Source organism: Falco biarmicus, chromosome 2, assembly GCF_023638135.1.
Source record: "Falco biarmicus isolate bFalBia1 chromosome 2, bFalBia1.pri, whole genome shotgun sequence".
Classification (NCBI taxonomy): Eukaryota; Metazoa; Chordata; class Aves; order Falconiformes; family Falconidae; genus Falco; species Falco biarmicus.
The window spans coordinates 91,443,496-91,468,265 of record NC_079289.1 but is presented as its reverse complement, the minus strand read 5'-3'; the positions used below and the strand labels follow the sequence as shown (position 1 = coordinate 91,468,265).

The 24,770-nt window shown below is 38.6% G+C and overlaps 1 protein-coding gene across 6 annotated transcripts in view; it reads right to left on the bottom strand.

Annotated features, from left to right (window-relative positions):
• The window catches only part of SH3KBP1 (SH3 domain containing kinase binding protein 1), a 231,575-nt gene that overhangs the window by 5,432 nt on the left and 201,373 nt on the right, over positions 1 to 24,770 (bottom strand). For all 6 annotated transcript variants that reach the window (XM_056327158.1, XM_056327159.1, XM_056327160.1 and 3 more), the window contains 5 exons: positions 22,943 to 23,023; positions 19,738 to 19,900; positions 14,540 to 14,625; positions 3,752 to 3,861; positions 2,309 to 2,434 (listed from right to left, as the gene is read on the bottom strand). In XM_056327158.1, the coding sequence (XP_056183133.1) occupies positions 2,309 to 2,434; positions 3,752 to 3,861; positions 14,540 to 14,625; positions 19,738 to 19,900; positions 22,943 to 23,023 (566 nt within the window). The remainder of the gene's footprint in view (positions 1 to 2,308; positions 2,435 to 3,751; positions 3,862 to 14,539; positions 14,626 to 19,737; positions 19,901 to 22,942; positions 23,024 to 24,770) is intronic.

Sequence of the window (24,770 nt, the reverse complement as noted above, 5' to 3'; positions counted from 1 at the left end):
TTGACCAAAGCATGTCAAATGTAATGATTAGTCATTATCTTTGTACATGTACATCAGAGGGAGTCTAGTTGGGATGCAGAAGTTCAGACAGCTTCAGTAAGACTTTCCACAGTTGTTACAATCAGACATCAACAAGCATTTCCAAGATCTCAGGTCTAGCATGAAACAAACCAGGGACAGATGCTCAGTGTTTCTCTCAGAGGTTTGTGAGAACATACCTACATCCATGGACATCTCTTGCACAGCACAAAACTGTATGGCCAAGAAGCCAAGTTGCATTTTTTTGCAGATTAAATTTACAATTGTCAACTAACCATTGAAGGAATCTTCAACATCCAACATTTTTTTTAAATCAAAAAATGTTACATGTTGCGCCTAGTGTTACGAAAATAGCAAAAGATTCCTCAAGTTTGCTCGTTGGTGTGATATAAAAAGAAAACCAAAATCCCATGCCTTCAGAATCATAATCTATTATTAATAAAAAAAAAATACTGTACTATCCTCTGTTACCTGAAGCTTCTGTGAATTCCCATAACTACCAATGGCTCTTTATTCCTCCAGGAACTTAAGAGAAAATTCAGCATTAACCTAGTTATCCTAGAACCACGTGGCTAGCTCAGAAGGATCCCATGCTTCTTGAATTTCAATCCAGTGCTCTACTTATTAGACAAGGCATAGAAAATCTGAAGTCCACCTACCAAACATGACCAGCTACTTCACTGCATACACAGAACACTGTACAAGTACAGTTAGCACAATGGCAAGTAAGGGGAGTCTTAATAATTTATAATATTGTTATTTGGCAATGCTAATGTGTGCTGCCAGGAGTATCTGAAAATCTAATTTAGCCAAGAGTAAGAAAAAGCACTAAGGCAATCTTCCAGCTCCATCTCTGGAAAAGCGAGATTGAAGTTGAATGGAAAGTATGGTAAGATATTGAGAAAAAATGTTACGGAAATGGAAGGAGACATTAGGTGGACAAAGCAACCGAGAGAAACGTTAGTGGTCAGATGAAAATTAGGAGAAAGCATGATGGAGAGGGAAGAGCAGGATCAACCGGATTCTGCAAAGAACAGTCTTCCCCACTAATACACAAGCCTGATAGAGCACAGAATCCACCCTGGGCAGGCACTGCACAAAAAAGTGCTGTGCAGAGAAAAAATTGTGATCATAGAAATGAAAATGGCATTACAATCACAAGACAGCTGAATCACTCTAGTGACTTAAATGCTTGACTTCATGACCTTAATAATATTCTTTTAACATTTTATATATATATGTGTGTGCATTTGTGAGTAATGTGTACCTATAAATGGATCTTTCAGGGATAATAATCCTTATATCAGTAGAAGCAAGTTTCCTTTGGATTGAAAAGAGACGTCAGGCTGAGTTTAAACCCGGAGCAAGTGAGTAAGGCACAGCTGAAGTCATCCACGCTGACCACCTTATTCCAGAGCTTAACTGGCTATCAAAATTAACACCTCCAGCAGCTACTTTCTGATAGGAGTCACCTTGTTTCACGGGAACCTTCTACATCTTTGGCATACCAGCATGTAATTTATGAATCTTGGCCCAAGAGTTTTCCTAAATGCAAAGTGCTCCCAGAAGAGGGAGCCATACAGCAAAACATTATGCTGATAACTTGATCACGGAAGTGCATGATTTCATCTTTCAGACACTTCTGTTACACTAGGATACTTAGAATTTAGTATTTGTGTTATTAAAGATATCCCTATATACTACAAGATAGCTCCAACCTCTAAAGCCTGACCTACACAGTCCTTCTGTAACACTCAACTATCCTATAGTTTCCTATCAATATACAGTAAGAATGGCACAAGCCTGTAACATGAATAATTACTACCAGTATAGAAAGTGATTATACTTGCAAATTTAAATTCACATACTATTAGAGTGGGTCAAAGAGTTTTATTTTCTCTGCTTACAGACCCCTCTAATGTAAACTCAATTTACAGCTGCAAAAAAAAAAAAAAAAAAAAGGCTTTTGTTTCTAAAATTTCTAAAATTTATTTCCTTAGCTTCTCTGAGTCTGTGAAAAGTATTTACACTAGAAGAACAATATGGTTTTTCACATTATGGTTATGGAGACATTTTAATGGTGCAATTCACCTTAGACTTGGATTTCAAACACTGAAAAATGTTTAGAAACCCTTGCCATTTTAAGCTTTAAAAGGGCTAGTTACCAGGTGACTGTTGAATTCAATTTTCAAAATAAATATTTGAATACTGTTTGAAAAAATGAAGATGCACATGATAAGGTTAAGCAGAGGCATTCCAATTAACTTACTTGTGATATTGTAACTGTTCTTGATTTCCTTGACACATCAATAGTTTTGTGAGCAAGGGAAACATGTTCTTCCTTCTCATCTTCAGGGCTTGGTGAGTCAAAGAAATCGGGACTTGAAAGGGATGACTTTCAAGACAAACACACACACCACAAGAGAGGGGAAAAAAAAAAGCAGGTATTTTCACTGTACAAGAATTTAACAAAGGAAGAAGAAAAACATTTATTTGATTACTTTTTTTTAGTTATCATTTTAAAAGTGACAACACTTGAAATGAGGACTCTTGCTCCTCCCATCCCCTGTTTTTTAGATCTTATTTTCAAGGCTTTCATAAAATGAGACATACTTGATGAATACTCGTATACTTGCTGTTAAATTCAACATTAATTTACACCTTTACATCACATTATATCATAAAATATGAAAGCACCCTCCTATCTGCAAGAAGAGCTGCACCTTATTTGGCCAGGATGCTGAGCACCGTGCTGTGGGGATGCCAGCTCTGCCACCTGGGCAGCTCTGCCATGGTCAGTGCAGGTCTCACTTTGCTGCTCTTCAGAGGGCGCATGCTGCTGGCTGTGCACACTGCTGGCACTTGCAGGGCTGCCTTGTGCACGGCCTCTTTGTAAAGGTGCAAACAGGGAAGGTTCTTTCCACTCCTTGTTCCTTTCCCCATAGATTTGACAGAGGAAGAAAAACCTCACTGTTGTCTATATTTCAGTATTTATGTACATAGCCAATTTTGAAAGGTTTCTTTTTTGTGTTCTATTAGTTTCATGATAATCCTTTTTGTTTTCCTCCACTTTGTTTTTCTTCAGCAACACGAACATGGGTAACCATCAGTGGTTGCTCTCATTTTGATATTCCAGAATGCAAATCAGCATGGAAAGGAACAAACGCCAACCCCCTGAAAAACTGAGCAGTGGCTTCCACAGTATGGTTTATGAGACCAACTTGTCTAAAGATACATATTAGAGAGAAATTTACATCATGCTTATGTTTACAATTGTGAATTTAATGAGAAGAAACACATGAGCTGTTGAAGGCTGAAATAGTCTGTTTGTCCCCAAAATCTCATACATGTCCTAAAGAAACCAAGAGAAATGCTTCTTTTGGGAAACACTTTCAAAATCCTTAATACTTAGAGCAAACTAGTTTATTCCACAGATTTTTATAAAGGATTCTTCTGGGCTCAGACATGGCTGGCCAGGAATAATTGGCAGCAACCAATAAAGAGGTACAGATCTTGTAAGAGAGGTAATGTTTTAAACATCAATATTCAAAACACTGGCAGCCTTTTGACACTAATATTCTGGAGCTGCATCTCTCTGCCTCACTGTACGTGTGAAGGAATGCCTGTGCAAATGTAGTAAAAACACCAGGGAACACAAATAGGAGGGAGGAAAAAATGAGAAAAAAAAATCTTTAAAAGAAAATTAACTTACAGACGTAAGAGACTGCGAGGGTGGTCGCCTGCCAGTAGCTTTTGGTCTGGTTGTGGTTGGATGATTAAGCTTCTCAGCAATTGGTATTACAGAGTCAAAACCTTCCAAGTCTTAAAAATAAAATAGAATTGATTTGATTTTCTTGCAATTGTCCTCGAAGGGAAAGAATCACAATTTTTTTTCTAATTTGAAAGAAATCAAATCCCATTTTCCCCACTGTATCACAGTGTTCTGCACATGTTTAGCCACCGTGACAGGTAAAGGCCCTGGAAGTCAAAGGCAGCTGTAATCCAGTCACCCTTGCCAAGTACAATTACCCTTCCTTCTCAAACACAATAAAGCAGAGGAGGAACATGTAGAGGAGCCTTTGGCTTTGTTTTCAGCATAGCGAAAGCTAAATGACAACATCGGTCCTACAGCATGGAGTAAACAGTTTCAGAATTTCCATTTTGCTGTTCAAGGGGTTAGTAACTTTTTCGCCCTGGATAACTGGAGACGTTAAGACAGTGCATGCATTGCCTCAGGAGCTGTACTCTCAGCGTTGCATCTGCAGCAATTCCTTAGGGGAGCACAGAACGAATGATCGAGCTGGAAGTGGTCTGCAGGTTCCTGGACACCTGCAGCTGGAGGCAGCATAGTTTCCAGGAGCTATAGGTGAGAGGAATATTTCCCTCCAGTAGCCTGGAGGTTATGGTCAGTAAAAACTCCAACAGGCCCCTGAAGCTTTGCAGAGCCCAGGAAAAACAGGTCTGCTCAAATGCAGTATTGACTGTCTTCATGGTGAGTAAAATGTTCTTGGGGAAGTGTTTACTGAATCTAGCCACGTGGTAGCATGTTTACGTGAAAGAATGATGTGAAGGCTGAAGGAATACCACAGCTCGTGATTACATGCCTGAATCAAATGGCTTAACAACATTCATCTATTTTTATGGGTTATCAGTTTCACTCACCTCCCTTCAAAATGCCCTACTGCATGTGTTAAGCAGAAACGAGTCAGGAAACATACAAGAGGTACTTTAGACCAAATAAATCAAAATGCTGTAAAACTACTTTCAGACGCAAATCAAATACTGGAATGATATTCATTAGTCAGAGACTATTTTTCACTGCACACATGTAGGAAGAAATAGATTTTAAGTTAATAGTTATATATACTGGGCACTTAATTTCCAGAACTGTTACAGAACAATGAATCTCTGAAGATCCAGCCTTGTTGCCATATTGCAACCATCATACAAATTAAGACAATGGAAAAACAAATGAATTAACTGGCCTGTGCAATAAACTATATGCACTGAAGGACACTTAAACTAATTTCAAGTACTTATGATTTGGCAGCTAGGAAGTAAATGGGATCAGACACTCCTTATTCAGCAATATTCTTCCATCTCTGGGAGACAGAAAAAAAGAAGGAAAAAAAAAAACCCTCTTTCAATAGCCCTGAAATAGTCAACTCCAAATACGACTATTTTTGCAGCAACTCTTCCTGTATATAACCAGTGACCCCACTGTCCTCTACCAGGTATTTCTCTCATTGCTTTTTTCTTGACTGTTGCAACCTACGTGCAAAGGTAGGTCTCCCGGTCTGTCAATGGGAATTTGGCAATCCAAAGCCTCAACTGTACCCAACACATCAGGTGAGGCCACAGTGCTTTTGAAGTAAAAACGAGTTAACATTAGCAGACTGCACAAAACCTGTCTGGAGTCCTACAGAACTTCAGGGTTTCAGGAGAGGAGAAATGTAAGTAAAAATTAATTTATTGGGGGGAGGGAGGAAATGTAAGAGCTAGTTTCCAGTAATATCCATTTTGAAGCTAACACGTGAGACAGGTGAATGACTTCCTTAAGATGACACAGCGAATCACTGATGTATTTTAATACATTGCCTTAATTTTCACCACTGTGTTACTGTGTTCAGTTGCACAGCAGGAATGTATTGACATGAAAAATATGCACTCATCTATAAACATGTAAGGCTCACATACATGAGTACAAATGGAGACCAAAGCAATGCTTCCATTTGTCCCAGCCACTCTTTCCCACCTAACTGTTTTTACTCTTTTTTTTCCTGAGCTAGTTTAATCCAGCTTGTTTTCCCACAGCACGTGCCCAGCCACACAGATACCTGTGCTGAAGAAAGGATCAGTATCAGTGCCAGAGGACTGGCACAAGTTGCTAAAACTGAGAGGAAGGGCAGACTCCTGCTTCAGGGGGAAGCAAACGGGCTGAAGTTATCTTGCAGCCTAGGAAGGATCCAGAGCATGACTTTCCTCTCTCTGTGTGCTGCTTCTATGGCAAGCGTCACTGTCCCTTCCTCTGTTCTTAGAAAAAGTAAGTATCTATGCTACTATAGAAAACAATGAAAAAAATAGCGAAGGCATTAATTCAGTGTTTTTCTTTGGCTTAAATAAACTAATAATTACCTAGAGTTCTATTTTCTATCTAGAGTTTGATCAGAATAATCAAATATTCATGTTTAAATTGTAAAATGTATGGATAAAAGGAGAGTGTATGAATATGTGCCCTTGAGACCCATGAGCACTTGCAGATAAAAGCTGCTCCACACATTCTATGAGTACTGTGAAAGATAAACATTTCTGTGCAAAGCTTCTGTTATCAAGATATACCAGGAATCCTCCATTTTTTCCACTTCTGAATGCATTTCTGATAGCTAGAAAAAATAACTCAGCTTATACCTGCACTGAATTTAAAAAAAAAAAGCAGAGCAGAAGTTGGAAAGGCTCCACAGGTAGAATCTGCTGCCAAACTAGTGAAATCACAGCCATTCAGCTGATACTATAAATTAAATTCTATTTAAGTGTAAGGGTCATCTCTTGATACAATGCTAAAAACTTCCATATGTCCTTTATCTCCCCATTTATTCTCCTTATTTAGATGTGGTTCTTGCTCCCAAATCTGCTCAGCATCTAAGGCTATCACCACCTTTCATGGTCACCACCTATGACGGATTCATTCAGGAGAACTCCCATCTAGTAAACTGGTAACTAGTAAAATGCAGAACTGAACCACTCAAGACACCTCTGCCTTACTGTCATCTATACTGTAGATTTAGTAATGAATTCACTCATACTCTCATACTGGTTATTTGATTATTTTTTGCTGGTGGAAAGAAAGTTATATTGGTGTGACTCATCGAAGTCATTAAATGCAGAGATTTTATTTCAGTTTGTATTTCTGTAGCTATCAGAAGTTGGGAGCTTAAATCCACATACTAAGCAAAATGTAAAACCTTCCTGAGCTGGCCCAAATGGAATGTCACGAGAAATAAAGTCCAGTCTACTGTATTCACAGCCATGTTAGTTGCCAGTAAAGCAGCATCAGCATCCAACAGACCTGAACTCTGTAGTGGTCCAGCTTTCTCTATGTCTAGTAATAACAAACAGTTAAGGAAGGTTCTATTGAACACATAGAACATAGAGGGCACCCATCAGTTAACAGTGCCATTCCCTAACTAAAAAATAGTTGACACTTGTTCTACAAATAAGGACATGCATTCATCATTATTACTGTCTCACTGATCGAGCAGGTAATTCATGAAGTAATTCGTGAGACGGGAAGAAAGACATCAGAGTAATTTTAATACACTAGTGTAGTACACACAATACAATGTCTGGCTTACTGAGCAAACATAATTAATATGAAAAATGTCAGCTGTGCAATAATTATTCTCTGCTATCCTTCCAAGCCAGTTAAGAATAGGGTATTTTCCCCCATTGCTATGTTCATTTGGAAATGTGGTTATTTAAAGCATGATGATGCTGGTTGTTTTTTTTAAAAATGCCCAGATTCAGGAAAACAACTATTTAAGGAAAAAGCTCTCAGCTCATTAGACTTGTACCTTCCTGGAAAGTAACCTTCGATCCCTCCCACCGCCAAAAAAAACCCAGCAAGAAGCTGTTAAATGGTTATACTTCCTTCCTTACCCCTTTCTCCCCCTACTATTCTGGCATAAAATGTGGCTAGGCCTTAATGTTATCTTACGTTTAGAATTTTTAGTCTTTGGGCAAAGTCATTTATACATAATGAAGATGTAAAGTTTTTTGAATTAGCAGACAGGTTTCACCTTGAGAAAACTGAAATGGCAAGTGATGGGTAACAGAATCAACACATTCAAACTGTGAGGTTTCATAGAACAGCAATACAGCAGGGCTGGAAGAAATGAGGCAAAGGTGGCGTTCAATTAATTTGAAGAAGATAAAGTCACAAAAGCCACAGAGGTAGATTTCATTTCATAATCATCTTCAACGCATTTAAAAGATTGACAACAGACTTGTGAAATGCTATCTATACTGTTTTTAAATACAATAATTCTGTAAGCTATGAAATGAGACAGAGATACTGCAGACAAAATCTTCTGCATTGATGTCCATTCAATATATAGCACTACTTAAAGAACAACTCAAACATTAACTTGAATATTACTGGGAATTTTCAGAAGACCACAATTATTTTAACTACTTCGAGCACCAAGATTCTGCTAGTCCCTCTGTGCTGAACAGCATCATACCCTTCAAAGAATACAGCCGTGCTCCCAGCCAGGGTCAGGGCCACTGAATTATTCATTATGCTACATAATGAACTGCAGACCCTTTTTTTAAGATCTGGGTAATTCGCTTTTAGCTGGGGAGCTCGCTGGCTGCCTGCAGGGTTACTGTGTTCAGGAGTGTAACAGTGATGTGCTGAAGAGGTTTGTCTGCATGGTTCTTTGCTTTGGAGGGAAACAGCTTATCTGGCTTCCCAGGACAGTCACTAGACAGCTACCTTTCCTCAAGAATATAATTATCTGTTCCCATTTCAGTCCTGACTTTTATCTCTTTTAATAGCTGAATATAGAAAGCTGCCATAATGAGCTTTGCAAACCACTTGCCAGTGCCCTCATAAGGATTTTATTTTTAACGATTCAGAAGATGCCAAGAAAGAACTGAAAGGTCAAGAAAACTGAGCTAGAAGAAATGGATATGCTGTTTTCAGGCACCTCAACTTGATACATATGGAGAATGATTTAAATTTCTGGTTTACTGCTTTTTTCTGGACCCTCCAGGGCAAGAGACCTAATTATGTAATGGAACATTAACATATCTCTGATTACAATATTTACAATTCACAACTATGTTTATGGGTGATTTTGATTCACTGACATAAATACTATAACTTAACCCAGTTGGGCAATTTTGCTCCTTTGATTTGTTCTAATAAAGTGAGCATGAATAGCAGCACAGAAAGAAAGAATTGGTTTAAGCAGATTGTGGTCTTCATTATATGAGTCACATTTTGTCCTCCAACCCTTATATTTACCAGTATTTTCTTTTTTCCAACTTTTACTCTGTCTTCAGGCAAAATAATTATAAAGTCTCACAGTATGACAGCCTGTGATTTAAAGACAAACCTGCTCCATTCTACAACCTTTTACTGGAAATATTCTACATCTTTTTCCTTAGTGTGGGCCAAATCTTATTAGATCACTTTTTCTTCCAGTCAGAGGCACAGTGATCACCTCCTAACAAATTTGAGCATGCTGTAGCTCTAGAAAAAATGCAAATACAGCTCAAGGAAACATGAACATACTGAAGATTTTTTGTTTGTTTGTTTATTAGATATTTTCAAGTAGGGTATTTTAAACTACCCTTCCAGGCAAGTTAGCAACAGCCTTGAGGGAGGAACAGAAAAAGAGTGCGGCTAATAACGTGGGTTTGGCCAGTACTCCATGATCGATCAGCAAATGCTCTGAAAATTAACATCTGAAGAAATCTGAAAAATGGACTCATGTTAACCAGCTTTCAAGGAATCAAGAGATTCAAGAAAATTCACACCAACACTATATATTTCAGCAGAAGTCAATGAAGGCATATGTGTCTTACGTTAGCACTGATGATTATTAACTACTTTCATAAATACTATGCAGAATGTGTAAAGAGCCAGGAAAAATATTGGAAAGATGTCTCTGCTTGGCTCTGTGTGGAAAGTGCCTGTGTAGCTCAGTCTTTTTGCAAAGCACAGAAACTGCTTCTTGTGTGGATTAACTGAGCATTTCCACAGTAGATATATTGTTTTTACTTCTTTGTGGCTTATTCTTTAAATCACTTAGCTTAAATCTGTATGATTTCTAGTGTTACACAATTTCAAAGCAAGCCTTTGTTGGATAGACGAGACCTGTTTCAGGACTACAGGATTCCAAAGTGTGTAATTTAGGATTAATCCTGACTTGCAAAACTAACTCAATACCAATAATTAGACTAATTCAGTAATTTTCTGGAAGCATTAGGTTTTGATTCAGTAAGCTATTACATGTGCTATATGTTTCTGTCATTGCACTGGCCCTCAGATATAACAGTTCTTTGTGAAATTAAAAAGAAACACGTAACCTAAAAAAAAAAAGTTAAGTTTTGCAATAACGCATGAATTTAAGCTGGTGAAATCAATGTAATTCTACATAACGACTACTCTTCTGCTTGTAGAACAGGGCTTACTTTCAGTATAGCTTATGCTGCTTTAGAAGCATTTCTAACTAAGCCTAAAAAGCCACGGCCAATCCAGAACAATTATTGGTACATGAGACTTTACAACAGATTTAACCACAGCAATACTGGAGACAATGTCTTGGGTGATACGACCGCACACTTTCCACTGAAAGCCAGTAAGCGTGCTTCAAATTTCATTTTGTTTTGTTTTATTGGGTTTTTTTTCCTCTTTAAGACTAGAGGACCATCCTAGCATGTTGCTAAGTATTTTTGGTTTATAACCTGTAAGGACATTACAATGAAATATATGCATTAAACTTTGCAATGATACCATCTGTCTGTAAGAACAGGTTAAGGAAACCACAGCACTGACAAACACCACATACAAACCGTACATATCACTTATGTCCCTAAACATCTTATAGTACAATAAAATAAAATATAACAATTTCTTGTTTCAGTGCTATGGTGCAAGATTTTCTGTCACAGTACACTCAATTTGAACTTTTAATTAAAAAATAATTGTATTAGCCATGTATACATTAGGTGTTCTACAAAATACTTTATTTGTTTGTTATGCATTGTCAACTAAAGCAAAGACAGGACAGAAAAGAAATGGAGGAAAAAAAAAAAGCCTTACCCTCATGGAATGAAGAAGAGTTACCCATGGCAAAGAGATGTAAATAGCAAAAGTTGGATGAAAGATGTGTGGAAAGGAAAGGAAAGGCATCACTGAAAACAGGGAAAAAGAAAACAAAAGAAGAAGTGAGGAGGAATGGGGAATGTTTCCTCTTAATATATTCTGAAGGCTAGTTTTCCAGGTTTTTTTGTAAGGGTTGTGGAAAGAAGCAAAGGTATGAACAACAGTAATAATAGCTGCCATTATATCTACATTCAGCAGTGATGTTGCTCTTGTCAGTACAGATTGCAGACTTGTAATCAGTGCTGTATTATCATCAAGAAATTTAAATGTCAAGTCAAAACTCTGCAGAACATGCTAATCAAATCAAGCCATGCACTAACATCTACATAAAAAGGACTCGTTATATATGCAACTGGCAGAATGTTATGTACAGTATTACATATCACCTTAGCATTGCTCCAATCATTTGTGACTTTCCTGATCGGTAAAGTTGGGTGAGAATGGTTTTAAAGGTGTGAGGTTATCTGGTTAGACAACACTGATCCACTGGTGGAACAGAAAAATGCTGTTTCTGAAATAAGCAATGTTTAACACACTGATCTAGAATAGGGGACCTAGAGAGAACACAGGTTTTGAACCTGGATTCCCCAGTTCCCCTCTGCATATTGCTTTTCAGTTGTCAATGGAATTACTGATTTTCTTGTTGCTGATCACTTATTTGTTTTTTGGGAGATGGCCAAGGACCCCCTCCTTCTCCTCCCTTGTTGTAAAGGTTGTGGTCTCATTGTGATAAAGGAACCAACTTAGAAATCCTTAAAAAGGTTTCACAGAATGGAAAACTTCTCTCCTTCCAGCTTTAGTATGGTTTGCTTTTATAACCAAAACTGTCTCTCCAGTGCTTTCGTACACCTCTCTGCTTTGAATGAAAGAACAAGAGCTTTAGACTGTCTACAGGACTGAGAAAGTGACAGCCATTATCCAGTTTAACATCACCAGTGCAAAAAAGCCAGGAGAATGCTGTGGTACTCATTTTCAGCCCATGGTTCACTATCAGTATTTGGAATAAGCATGAAAGAGGGTAAGGCAACTTGAAACTGCTGCTTTTTCCCCGTCCTCCCTGTGAGCTCTAAGTGCCCAGGAGTGGCATTGGGGCTAACAGAGGAATAAAGAGGAGCCCAGTAACCAGAATGGTCATACACCCGAGCTGCTGCAAAGGCCATTCAACTTCCATTTCCTTCAAAGGCTACTGCTAAGCCCCACCTTCCCTGTACATAGGCCCACTTTAATTCACTGCAAATTTGAATTACTGAAAAGACATCAAATGGTAGATTTAATCAGATCCGTTTTGACTGGAAAAATGAATCTCAGAGAAGCTGAGGCTGTCCTCCCCACAGAGTACATGACACTGGGGCAACAGTGGTAACACATATCACAGTTAAATATTATCTGGACTCACACTGCCTGATCCGTCAGTGTTTTGGAATACACTGGACAACTCTACTTGCTCATCCATAATTTTTACTAATAATGCATTTAGCGACAAGATTTCTCCAAGCCATTGTTCTCTTTGTAAACAAATGAAAAATACAACGCATTTATCATAAATCTTTCCAATTATACTGCCCCATAAACTGTCCTGAACTCCAAATCCATCCTCACAGTAAAATACACAAATCCTCTGTGAATTGCTTTGGCTTATTAATTCATTGCTCTACCCTGTCTTAAAAGGCTGTTTATTTCTTTAACAATATTTTTACATGAGCTGTCAAAAGCCTCCTGAAAATTTGTCACATTTATAATATTTTGGTTCGCTTTCATTTCAAAATCATACTTTTTTTATTTTTTTCTTTTAATGAGTTGTCTAACAGGCTAGAATGACATGATTTGCCCTTGTAAATGCCATCTGGTTTGACCCTATCAAGTTATACTTATTGAAGTATTCACACTATTTTATCCTTGGGCTCAATATGTTCTCCTTGTTAGTGGTAACAGGAGGTCATCAGCTAAACCCTTTGCAACAAACACGTTGTATGTGTGGTTTGGTTTGTGGACTCTTGTTGGATCCTATCCCTCACTGAAAAAAACACCAACTCAAAACCAACAGAAAAGACCCCCACCTAAGTTCTAGAAGTGAACAAAAATCATTATAGATCAAATTTCTTACCTAACCTTTTATAGGCTGTTAAAAAAACCCCACAAACCACAAACCCAGAAAAAACCTCAAAACACTAAGCTTTTATCCTGATAGTGATTCCAAGGGAACTGGAACAAAGATTTAAAAAGTTTACTTCCATAACATCACTGTATGCTATTTGCAGTCACAGCTTTCTCCTTCAAGTAAGTGAAGGCTTACACGCTTTGAAGCAAACTTCTAGACATGGGTAACAAACACTAAATGGTAGAATTTGACTGCATTTCCATACTATTAATTTATATTAATCTCTTACAATAAAAATGTTCATGCAATTTATCACAAGCTTCTGGCTTGCCATGTTTATCCCAAATGAAAATCTGGGAAAAAAATACTACTTGCTTCTCCAGAAGAATGTTACTGTCACAAACCACTGCAACACCAGAAGGTTAAAAAAAAGGAGACATACGAATGCTGAAAAGCTCATAAACCTATGTGAAATCAATTTAGCATTTTACTGTTACACTGTAATTAAAAACCATCTATAACTTAAAGCTCTGCTTTCTAGACTGAAGAAAAGGCAGGTTTGGCTGTTAAAAGTATGCTATTTTACAGAAATGTTTTATTAATAAAGCAGTCTGGGTAGAAACCACCACACTGAAATAACATTTAATGCCACCAGTGAAAGGTAGTAATGCTTTCACATTCAGGGTACCCTGGTTCTGCCTTTTACAAAAACAGGTCTCTCGTGGCACAGCTGCGACTGCGGAGGAGAGCGACAGCAGCAGCTGCTGCTGGCGTATTTCTAAGTCGAGGTAGAAGATGGCTGTCGCGGCTTTCGCTTACAGCCCTGGGACAAGAGTCAGAGCACCTTGCTTTCCAAGTGCCACTTACTGCAGCATCTAACCAGCAAACATCTCTCCTGCACTGCCAACTGGAGAAGGAAGGAGGGTGAGAGAAGACAGAAAAATAACCTATCGTTACTCCTTTCCAGGTGATTTCCTGATGAAACTGTTCGTGTTACTGGCTCAGCAATTATTATTTTCAGGAGAAATTTAGACTGCTTTTAATTGGTGTTTGCAGTAAAATTTATTCAAATTGGCCTGAACTGGGTCTCCATTCCTTTGTATTGTAAAGTGTAAAGATTACTAACTGCACCAAATCCACAATCTTTTGCAGCATTAAAAATATGGCAGCACTAACATTACATCTGTTAAACAAGTATGACTTATTATTGTTGGCCTTCTCACTTGCTTCAAGACTTTTAAACAGAAATAACAAAAGCCCTCCTATTCAAAATAGCTCACTATTCCATATTTCTTTTTTTTAAAAAAACAATTTAAACAGAAAACCCCAATAAAACTTTTTAAAGTAAAGCAGAAATGATCTTTTAATCCTACAGTTAAAATCTGATATAAATGCACTCACATTCATCACCAAATCCTCAATCTGCCTTTGGATCATAACAGTCACTAAAAAGCAGAAATTTACACCATAAATTTCTCAGACAAATTATAAAAAGCACTATAACTTACCGATGTCATTGCTTCTTTCAGAGGAGTCTTTCTCTAGAGTGCCGGATACCGTACTGCCCACTAATTCCACTTTTGGACTATCACTCCTGTATTTGGATCAAGAAAAGAAGATATTTTATTGGCGTTTTTGTGTGGGTTACAGTAAAATAATAGCTAACTTGCAATCAATATTGAGAGAGCAAAATATTCTTCCTTTGTAGCACCAGAGTAATAGCAATGTGTCAGAGAGAGCAATCTCCAGTAAAGGAGACATGCTGTATGGATTAACCTTATCTCATTTCTCCTCAACACCTGTCAAAAAAGCCTATTTTAGATACTGTAGTGTCCTGAATAATTCTTCAGATGTTCACAGCATCTCCCCATGAAGGAAATCTAAGGGCAAAGGGACATTCTTCAACATCTTATTTGTATTTTTTTCTAGTTAATTGCCTCGTACAAACTATAGTGATGGACTGTCTAGAATTACAGAAGGGAAGAGAACCTCAAGCTAGCGTTGTGACTTCAGCAGTTCCTAGTATTTATTCATAAAGGCAGCTCCTCCACCACATTTTAGCATGTTGCTTATGAAATTATTCTTTCCACAGCTCCAAAGAACCAAGATCACCTACTCTGTCTGAAATGTCTTCAGAATAGGCAAGCGTCAAGAGCTGTGATACTTCATACAGAGGGACTATTTTAAATCAAACAGGGATCAAACATAAGCAACATGATTATTCTTTCTTCATAGAACTTTCTACTAAAATAATCTGACTATTGAAACAACTCATTTTAAAAGGGACAGCCGTAGGTGAGTAGCTAGGCATTGCACAGGTCACACAGTCAAATCCCTGTAATATTTACTGTGATGGCAACTGTTCAATCAATGCAATAAATTGTACTTACCATCATTATCAGGTCACCTAACAAATACCACAGTTCTTCCACAATTACTCTTCCCAGCATAGCAATGTAACAATTACGATGTATGTAAGATACCCAAATGATGGGTAAAAATATAGGTCTGTCCCTGAAACAATCCAGGCAGATGTGTGTTTCTATGAACAGCAATAATTAAGTCATTGACAGTAAAATACATAGTGAGCTGCTGAATCTCATTGACTTTTTTCATTTGTGTCTGTAAGTTGATGACAGATGGCCTGAACCTCAACTCGTGGCAGCAGTTTATGAGCAAAACACAACGTGGATGGAAACCCTATTTCAGTCTTCAGAAAGGCTGTGATGAAGAGCCTGAAAATATGTGTTAAAAATGGAGCAAGTCACAGATTAAGTGAACTTATATCCTGTTAAACACTGTGGTAGGGTGACAAATACTCTATGAACTAAAAAAGGTAAGACAACCAGTCTATGACTTGAAAAACAAGCTAGTCCTACACACCTATCAATACGGCAGGCTGTCTCCACTAGAAACTGAAACAGAAGAAATTTAACACATTACTAAAAAAAATCTATTAATTGGTGAGATAATAAATAAGGGTATTCTCCAAGTGATCTACCCAATCAGTTTTCTTATCTGCTGGTTTTTAATTTTTTTTTTTTTTAAATTGCTTATAAATTTGTAAATCTGTAAGAAGGAACATAGTTTCCTGGCTGACAGGGCAACGAGCACCTGACTGCATACTCTGCTTTGCATACATACATTTCCCAGCAAACTGGGAGCACCGTGTGGGTTGGTAGCGCTCTAGGAAATGTGTGAGTATGGTTTGGAGGAGATTCTGAGGATGGTGTGATTTAGGGCTGAGAGTCACAACGTTTACCATTTGACTACACAAGATACTAAGATAAGCAACAACCACCCCACCAAAAAACCCAACTGTTGTCAAAAGAATCAACAGGCTTACTATGCCTATCTACATCCATACTGTTTTGAAAGGAGTGGAGCCATCCCTTCCTGGTCACAGCATCTCCCTCCCTCTGCTTGTGCCCATGAAGACAGGCTATCAGCTTGATCTGAGAGATGATCAGCCTGAAAGAAACCCCACACTAATAGAAATCCCACTGCAAACTGATAAATTGCCATCTGGAGCAGCTCCCTGACCCATATGGCTGAATGGCTGCACAAATGCTGGTGCTAATATAAGGGAGGCTGCAGGAACGCGGTGCCAGAAGAGGGAACCTGCCCCTGTTAGAAGCAGCATGGATGCAGATTAGTTTAGACTAATTGTAGAAATGTACTTTCTGTAGATTTTCATGGCTTGCCTACTCCAGAGAATTGAATCATCTGTAAATTGTGTAGTCACAGGTATGTCTAAATATGGTGTGAAATCTTTGGAGCAAACTGACAGCTACCCTCTGTCCCACACGGTTTTTGTCTCTCCTGTTGCCCTTGAAGCTCTAACCTGCCTCCAGGAAAGGAGGATTGCATTTAAATGGAAAAACAATCATCATCACAAAAAGTCAGTGAGATGGCTAAGATGCAAGCCACTTACCCAGAACAGAAAAAAAAGACTTCTTCTGCTCAGCAGCTGCCATGGAAATCTCATGGCACTCACTTTATAACTACAGCAATTCCCAGGATCACATGCCAGTTTTGGCTGGGATAGAGTTAATTTTCTTTATAGCAGCCTGCATGGTCTGTATTTTGGGTTTGTGATGAAAGCAGTGCTGATTATACTGGAGTGCTTTCATTATTGCTGAGCAGTGCTTACACAGTGTCAAGGCATTCTCTGTTTCTCAATGCTGCCCCACCAGCAAGTAGGCTGGGGGTGCACAAGAAGCTGGAGGGCACCCAGCTGGGACAGCTGACCCTGACTGACCAAAGGGATATTCCGTGCCATATGACATTATGCTTAGCAATAGAAGCTGGGGGAAGAAGAAGGAAGAGGGGGACATTTCTGAGTTAATGGCATCTGTTTTCTGAAGTCACCATTACACACGATGAAGCCCTGCCTTCCCAGGGATGGCTGAACACCTGCCTGCTGATGGGAAATGGTGAATGAATTCCCTATTTTGCTTTGCTTGCGTGTGCAGCATTTGCTTTATCTGTTTAACTGTCTTTACCTCAACCCACAAGTTTTCTCACTTTTGCTCTTCTGATTCTCACCCCCATCTCACTGTGGGAGAGTGAGTGAGCTGCTGTATGGGGCTGAGCACTTCACTGGGGTTAAACCAAGACAGGTCAGCAAAAATTCTGCTGGTTCAATTTTATTCTAATTGCCTTAGGTTTTCAGATTCTGGAAATGGATACCAGCCTGTCTTAAAAATATTTACTATCTTATTAAACTGAACTGATTTAAAAACGAAATGCCTTTACTGAAGTGTCTGCTTCCATTTGAGGTTTCACATTTCTTAATTATTCAAGTAATTCAAAGTCTATTCCATGGATTATTCCATTACGTGACGTTTCTGCCGTCTTCCTTTAAGACACCCTTACAACTTGAAGCTTACCAGGCAGAATATATATGTATGAGATAAATCCATTAATTTGAATTAGCTGAAAAGAAATTTGTAGAGAAACTGCTAGCACTGTGATCACCAACATGCATCATCACCTTAAAAATCACCTTTTCTTCTAAGTTTTAATCTAACTACTGTTACAAGTAAAATTCTTTGAAACATACCAATATTAGATAAAAAGAACAAAGCTTTTTTTTTGGTGCTAGACATACCAGAGTTTGGACAATTAAGAACATAAATGTTACTGTTTGGATCTGCTTTTTCACTTTGTTAACAGGAAAACTGAAATATCTTTACAAATGCATGGTTTCTTTATACAATTTTGTACTCAGAAAAAAGGAAAACAGAAGAGCAACAAAACATACCTTCACGACTCCAAATGTTTAAAATATTTATAATATGTTTAAAATATTTAAAGGCAAAGGATAAACCAAAAGACTAGCTACCCAGTTGCATGCTTAGCCAGTAAACTGAACAGTAGGGTATGTATTGGTCTTGCCAAAAAGACATCACTTAGCTAGTTCTAAAGGTTGTAGCAAATACTTGCTTTTCCAAACATGCCCAAGTGACCAGCAGGTGTTGACTGTATTTTGGGAAAACTGGGCAAGCATGTCCAAAGCCAAGAAGTCCAAAAGAAGCTGTGGCAGTAGCACCTGGATAGAAGGGTAAGTTCTCAGAGATGCACAGCCAAAGCACTTCAGTAAGATGGAACTGGCAGCACAAGGCAGACACAAGCTTTATTTTATTTTATTTGTCTCAGATTTCACACTGAGAGCATTTGTTTAATGAACCACATGTGGAGGAATGAGGGGAATCAATGTCTAGAATTTCTATTTTATTCCACTCTACCCTGAATTCCATTCTGGTATTTAATTCACCACTACTATACTTGAACTCCAGGAGTTCAATGGCAGCTAATTTTTCTAACAGTGTAACAGTAAAATTTTTTCTATGCCTACATTCTAGTATTTCTGGATGTGCAGCTCACTCATTTTAGGCAACTGCTTTTTTCTAGTTTTCACCTATTTCTATTCACTATGCATAAAGAAAGCCTACAGTGCGCAGCCCAGATGCTGATAACTAATGTAGCCATCTAGACTTGATTAGGACTACAGGTGAGGCCTTTTATTTTGGCAACCTCTGCTTTTCCAAGCTCTAGCAGAGATTAAATGGAGTTGTGTTGGCAAGTCCAATTTCTCAGTGCTCCTCAAAAGCTGTAACCACCTCTGATAAAGACCATCACGTAATTACAGAATAACAACCAATGTTACAGCACAAATATTTGACAGTAGTATTCTGCAGTGGCACCAGCTTGAAAGAACATTCTGTGAAGACACATTCATTTTGCTAAAAATTCATCTAAAACAGTCAAAGGAAACGGACTGAAACAAAGCTGACAGTATTTGAGATGTGCATTGTCTAACACTGTTCCTCAGTACAATCCAACCTTTTGCAGTAACTTAGTGCCGGGGGCTAAGCTGGAATAATTTGAGGTAAATTAAGAAAGTCAACATCAGTGCAACATACTGATGCAGATATTTCCCACATATTCTGCAGTGGATACTATGATGCTGCAGTAACAGTGTGCTCATCAGTAGAAATGGACTAGTATTTAACAGCCTAAGACTTTCATTCTTGAGAAGATAGTTATGATCCAGCTAGACGACTAAAAGGCTTTTTTTTTTTTTCCTATAAATAAACAGCTTACCACAAAAAAAATTGTGACATTAACTGTAAAATCGAAATTCTTTAAATGTGTGTTTTTTCCACTAATCCCAAAGGTGCTAGACAGAGAAAAACAATACCTTGTATGAGTCGCAGGCACAACTGGTCTTTCTGGTCGTCTTGGGGGCAAGGTACCAGGTCTATTCACAGAGTTTGCTTTGGGTGGCCGAGGTTTCTTCGGAGGTATAGCAGGAACTGAAGGCTTCTGCAAGTCTAACTGTTTTTGCTCTCTCTCTGATCTTTCTTTAAATCAATTATTTCCAGAAAAAAAGAACACAGATATTATTAAGTGGAATTCATTTGCCCTCACAAGCCTACAATTAAACAAGAAATCTTAACTGTAGATACACTGTATACAAAGAAAAAGCTTATCTCCTTTCCACTTCTATCCCAAATAATCCTTTATTTGAAATAACATGTTTACCACAAATCAGTTGCTTGCCCTGACTGACTCTTCCACCTGTAATTCCTCATGGCCAAAATATGTGTGCAGTGTGTACATAGGAATGCTATTTTTTATTTTAATAATTTACTGATTTATGAGTGTAAGAAAAAATAAGAATGGCAAAAAATTACATACCATATGGAACAACTTCCCATGAGCATTGAGTTATATCAAATTCTAATATGAAACAGTATCAAGTTAGAAGGTCACAAAAACAATTACACTGGAAATTCTTAACATCTCTTGGACAAACAGAGAAATACCATTTCTGGGGAAAAAAAAGTACGTTTCAAGTGAACTACAGTTAAATAAAAATAGAAGCATTAAAATGTAGCAATGATTGTCAGGATATAGACCCTTGGAAAAATCAGACCTTTTATTTAGGTTTTAAGCACAGACTTACATGCCAAATTTTTCTGTTTGCCAGTGAAAAATTGGATCATTTGCAGTACTGTTTATGCATAGTTAAGAAGTGCCACAATACTAATATCCAATGCCAAACATGCAGTGCCTGTGAGCATGTAAAGTACAATACACATGGATAACTCTTGTAAATAATATGCTCTAAATTCATAATACAAAACAAACATGTAAACACGTTTGCCACACCATAGGAAACCTGATTCTTCTTAAAGAAAGGACAAAGCTCTCAAAGGGACAAAAGTTTCATTCTCTGTATCCTACTGTGTCAACACCCCACATCAATCGACAACACTGTCTATGGTATCTCATGAATATTACACCTCTGTAAGCATGTAAGAGGTATTGGGAGTGTTTCAGGGTATTGCTTAATGGGTTCTAGGTTTCAGTCTGAGAGGATCATGGAATAAATCACCAGGAACAAAATCCACATTGGATTTGGAACAGTCCAGCAAGTGACTGTTGCTCGCAGGCATAGACCCCTTTTCAGTTCACTTTCAGTTGATGCAATCAATCATTAGGTCCTCTGTAACACTGAAGATTTTCCAGCGTGTTGTGTGATTTTTACACACTTACTCCCATGACAATTTATACTGTGTCAGTCTCCAAGAACCTTAACTATGCATGAGGGACAGGCTAGGCAGCATACCAACACACAGGGCAAAGAACATTCCTGTGCCACCCCCACTGCCAGACCACACTGAACGATTCCTGCCACTCCCTGGTACTCCAGAAACATAGGCACGACTCCTAAGGCCTCCTTTCAACATTTAGAAAAGTTACAGATATTTATACTCTGGGACAGTAACATTATTTAAAATTCCTCCACTGTTTTGACAGTTGGCTTTGCAAATGCAAAAATAGAAAGAAAAGGCAAGATAACCACAAGAAGTAGTGCACATAACCAAAAGTAAACATACGTAAATAAAATGGCTAAAACACCTGTCAGATCACTAAGACACATATCCAGAAACAGATCTTGGTGCAAAGTCTGAACGTTCTGGCATGAAATTATAACTACATGTTATACATTTAGTCATGTACAAACGTGTGCCTTTTAAAAGACTTCAAATTCAAATACTTAAAAGTTAAGAAATCCCATAAACTTGTCTGTACAATCTAATAGTCCACTTAAACATATAAAACTTGGCACCATCTTAAATTAGAGAATCAATGTAACTATTCTCCCCAGACTTTTCAGAATGCACAACGAACACAATGAAACCATTAAAGGTTTAATTTGCTCGTCACTGCTCTGTGTGGTGCTGTGCTCCATTTCTTGCAATGTTCAAACCTGGCTTTGAAGACAGAACTTTTTCATCTCTTCACAGGCTTGCCTATGACTTTTGTGCCTATGACAATGGGGTGATTCATAAGCATTAATGACTATATCTTCACAAAGCCCCTCCGTGACTGTCCTGGTTTCAGCTGGGATAGAGTTGGTTTTCTTTTCAGTGCTGTGGTATGTTTTGAATTTGGTGTGAGAACGGTCTTGACAGCACACTGACGGTTTTGGTTGTTGCTAGGTAGTGTTTATACTAGCTCAAGGCCTTTTCAGTTTCTCGAGCCCTGCCAGTGAAAGGGCTGGAGGGGCATGGGAGGCTGTAGGGGGACACAGTTGGGACAGTTGCCTCGAGCTGGCCAGGGGGATATTCCATACCATAGGACATCATGCTGAGTATATATAAGCTGGGGGAAGAAGAAGGAAGAGGGGGGGGCCATTCACAGTGATGGTGTTTGTGTTCCCAAGTAACCATTACATGTGATGGAGCCCAGCTTTCCTGGGGATGGCTGAACACCTGCCTGCCCATGGGAAGCAGTGAATGAATTCCTTGTCTTGCTTTGCTTGTGTGCGCGGTCTTTCCCTTATCTATTAAACTGTCTTTATCTCAACCCATGAGTCTTCTCACTTTTACTCTTGCAATTCTCTCCCCCCATCCCACTGTGGTGCAAGTAAGTCAGCAGCTGTGTGGTGCCCGGTTGCCAGCCGGGGCTAACCCACAACAGTGACGCAGGGAAACCACCAACCCTGCTTTTAACTAGAGAACTAAGGCATGCAGATGTTAAGAAAAAAGTACACACTCATCTAGGGTATCTTACTTGATCAAGGTCCTGGGTTTTACTAAGTGCAGAGCTTGAGACAGCATTTTATGTATGGAGAGCCTATCTCCCCCCTTGACTTCAGTTGAGGCTGCAAATATTTAACAGCTCTGGACTGGTACAACTGAATATCCTGAATTTAGTTCAAAAGCAACAGTGCAATCCTTTCCAAAATGCCTGTCATCACAGATCTATCCGACTGGGAAATAAACATCCAAACAATACACTTAATGAAAACAGAGACTGGGAAATAAGGATGTGCATCGGTTCCATTTCCCCTGCCTCTCTGCTGAGAGCAGGCAGGAAAGCACATTTCATACCTTTTTCTTCTGTTCGATTAGGAAGACATTCTGGCCTTTCAGGAGGAACCTTTTTGATTTCATGCTTTCGATCTGTGGTACCTGTCGAAGAAAGGAAAATTTGGAATTCTGAACAACGCAAGAAAACAGCATATATGGCCACATACGATTTAACTCTGCAATTTCTTAGGCTTTTTACACTCTTCAATTTGAAAATGTCTTGCTAAAACTGAACATAAATCCAGCTTCAAGTATTTCCTTACACCATAATGGCAAAAAAGCAATTGGATGTTTACGTTTTGACAGAGTAGTTCATAGTTTCCAAAGCATGCATGTCACAAGAATAAGCACTTTCAGACCATTCTGTGAAGGAAAGAAAATAATTCAGTAACTACAGATTTTTAAATGTGGACAGATCCTTTACCATTGTAGACATACTTAACTGAAGAGCAATTCAACAGTGCAGAGAATCATTAGGAATAAATCAATTAATTGAGCACTTCTGCCAAGAGAATAGTTAATATAGATGAATATACAGGGCTTATTTTATATTAAGTTGAAACTCCCCTCTTTTTCACCTCTAGTACTAGCTGTTCACTTCCACATATTAGAATGATGAAAATAGTAGTACTGACAGTATTCTGCATATTTTATTTGACAGCTTTTGGCCTGGAGGTGTAGGCCTGTGCTGCCTTCTGCCTCTGTACTAGAGATCCTGACATACTGACTTTTGTTGCTACAAGGAATATGGGAACTTGTGGCACCAACAATGGGAAGATTTTGCAAAAATTTCCTGGCACGTGCAAGATGCAATCTTCTAGTCCCCATACTATACAAAATGCTTTACTGAATATTGGCTTCACTGCATTGGCTAACTACTAGGTGCTATTGCCATTTCAACTTAGCAGTGTTGAAAACCACTTTAGGTTACACTATTAGTATTTCAATAAAAATTACAGTAGATGACATCCAAGAAAAGCAGAGAGGCAGGGCAGGGAACACAAGGCAAGTTTTTGCTTCAATGTATTCTGTTACATACAGTTCTCAAGTACATTTATATTTTCTGAACGTGCTGTCACAACTCTTTTCTGCAGCTGGTTCCAAGAAATCAGTACTCATCAGTGGTGATCACCAGCCATTGTTTCTTTATATAACTGTGCTGGCAGACAGGCAACACTTGTATCACTTATTATGTCAATAAATAATACTGAATTTTATGGTTGGATTTGATGATCTTACAGGTCTTTTCCAACCTATGTGATTCTATGAAAAATACTTCACTCCTGAGAGGAGAAACTGTTGCCAGAAACCAATTAAAGTCTTTCTAAACACAAGTTATGCAAAGCAGAAGTCAACATACTGATAAACATGCATGTACTAGCGTGTTCAAGAAAAAAAGAGACACAAGTCTATATACCTCATTACAGTAAGATTAACAGTCATGACTAACATACAGAGAGATGTTCTCTGGCCACGTCTAAACCAATGATCCTACAATCACTGAGAAGCTCCCAGGCTCAGGTGTACTCCCTACTTGGGTTGTGACCCCCAAATTAATCAGTGCCCAGGCAGGCATCATGATCCTGCCTTAGCTGCCAGGAGACGGTCAGCTGCAAGGAAGCTCTGGTGCCCTCCAGCTCCCAGAGGGACTCAGAAGCGTATTCCCACCCTTCGGTCTAGACACAGGTGCATTGCTCATCCCAGCCACCCAGTACAATGCCTACTGCTTTTTAATCATTCTGTAAGGGACTTGTGCTCCCAACTTTGGTTCTCCAGTTTTCACCTTATTTTCTAAAGTAGCCCAGCACAGATGGCCCTGGCAGTCTACTGCTGAACAGAATTTGGAAAT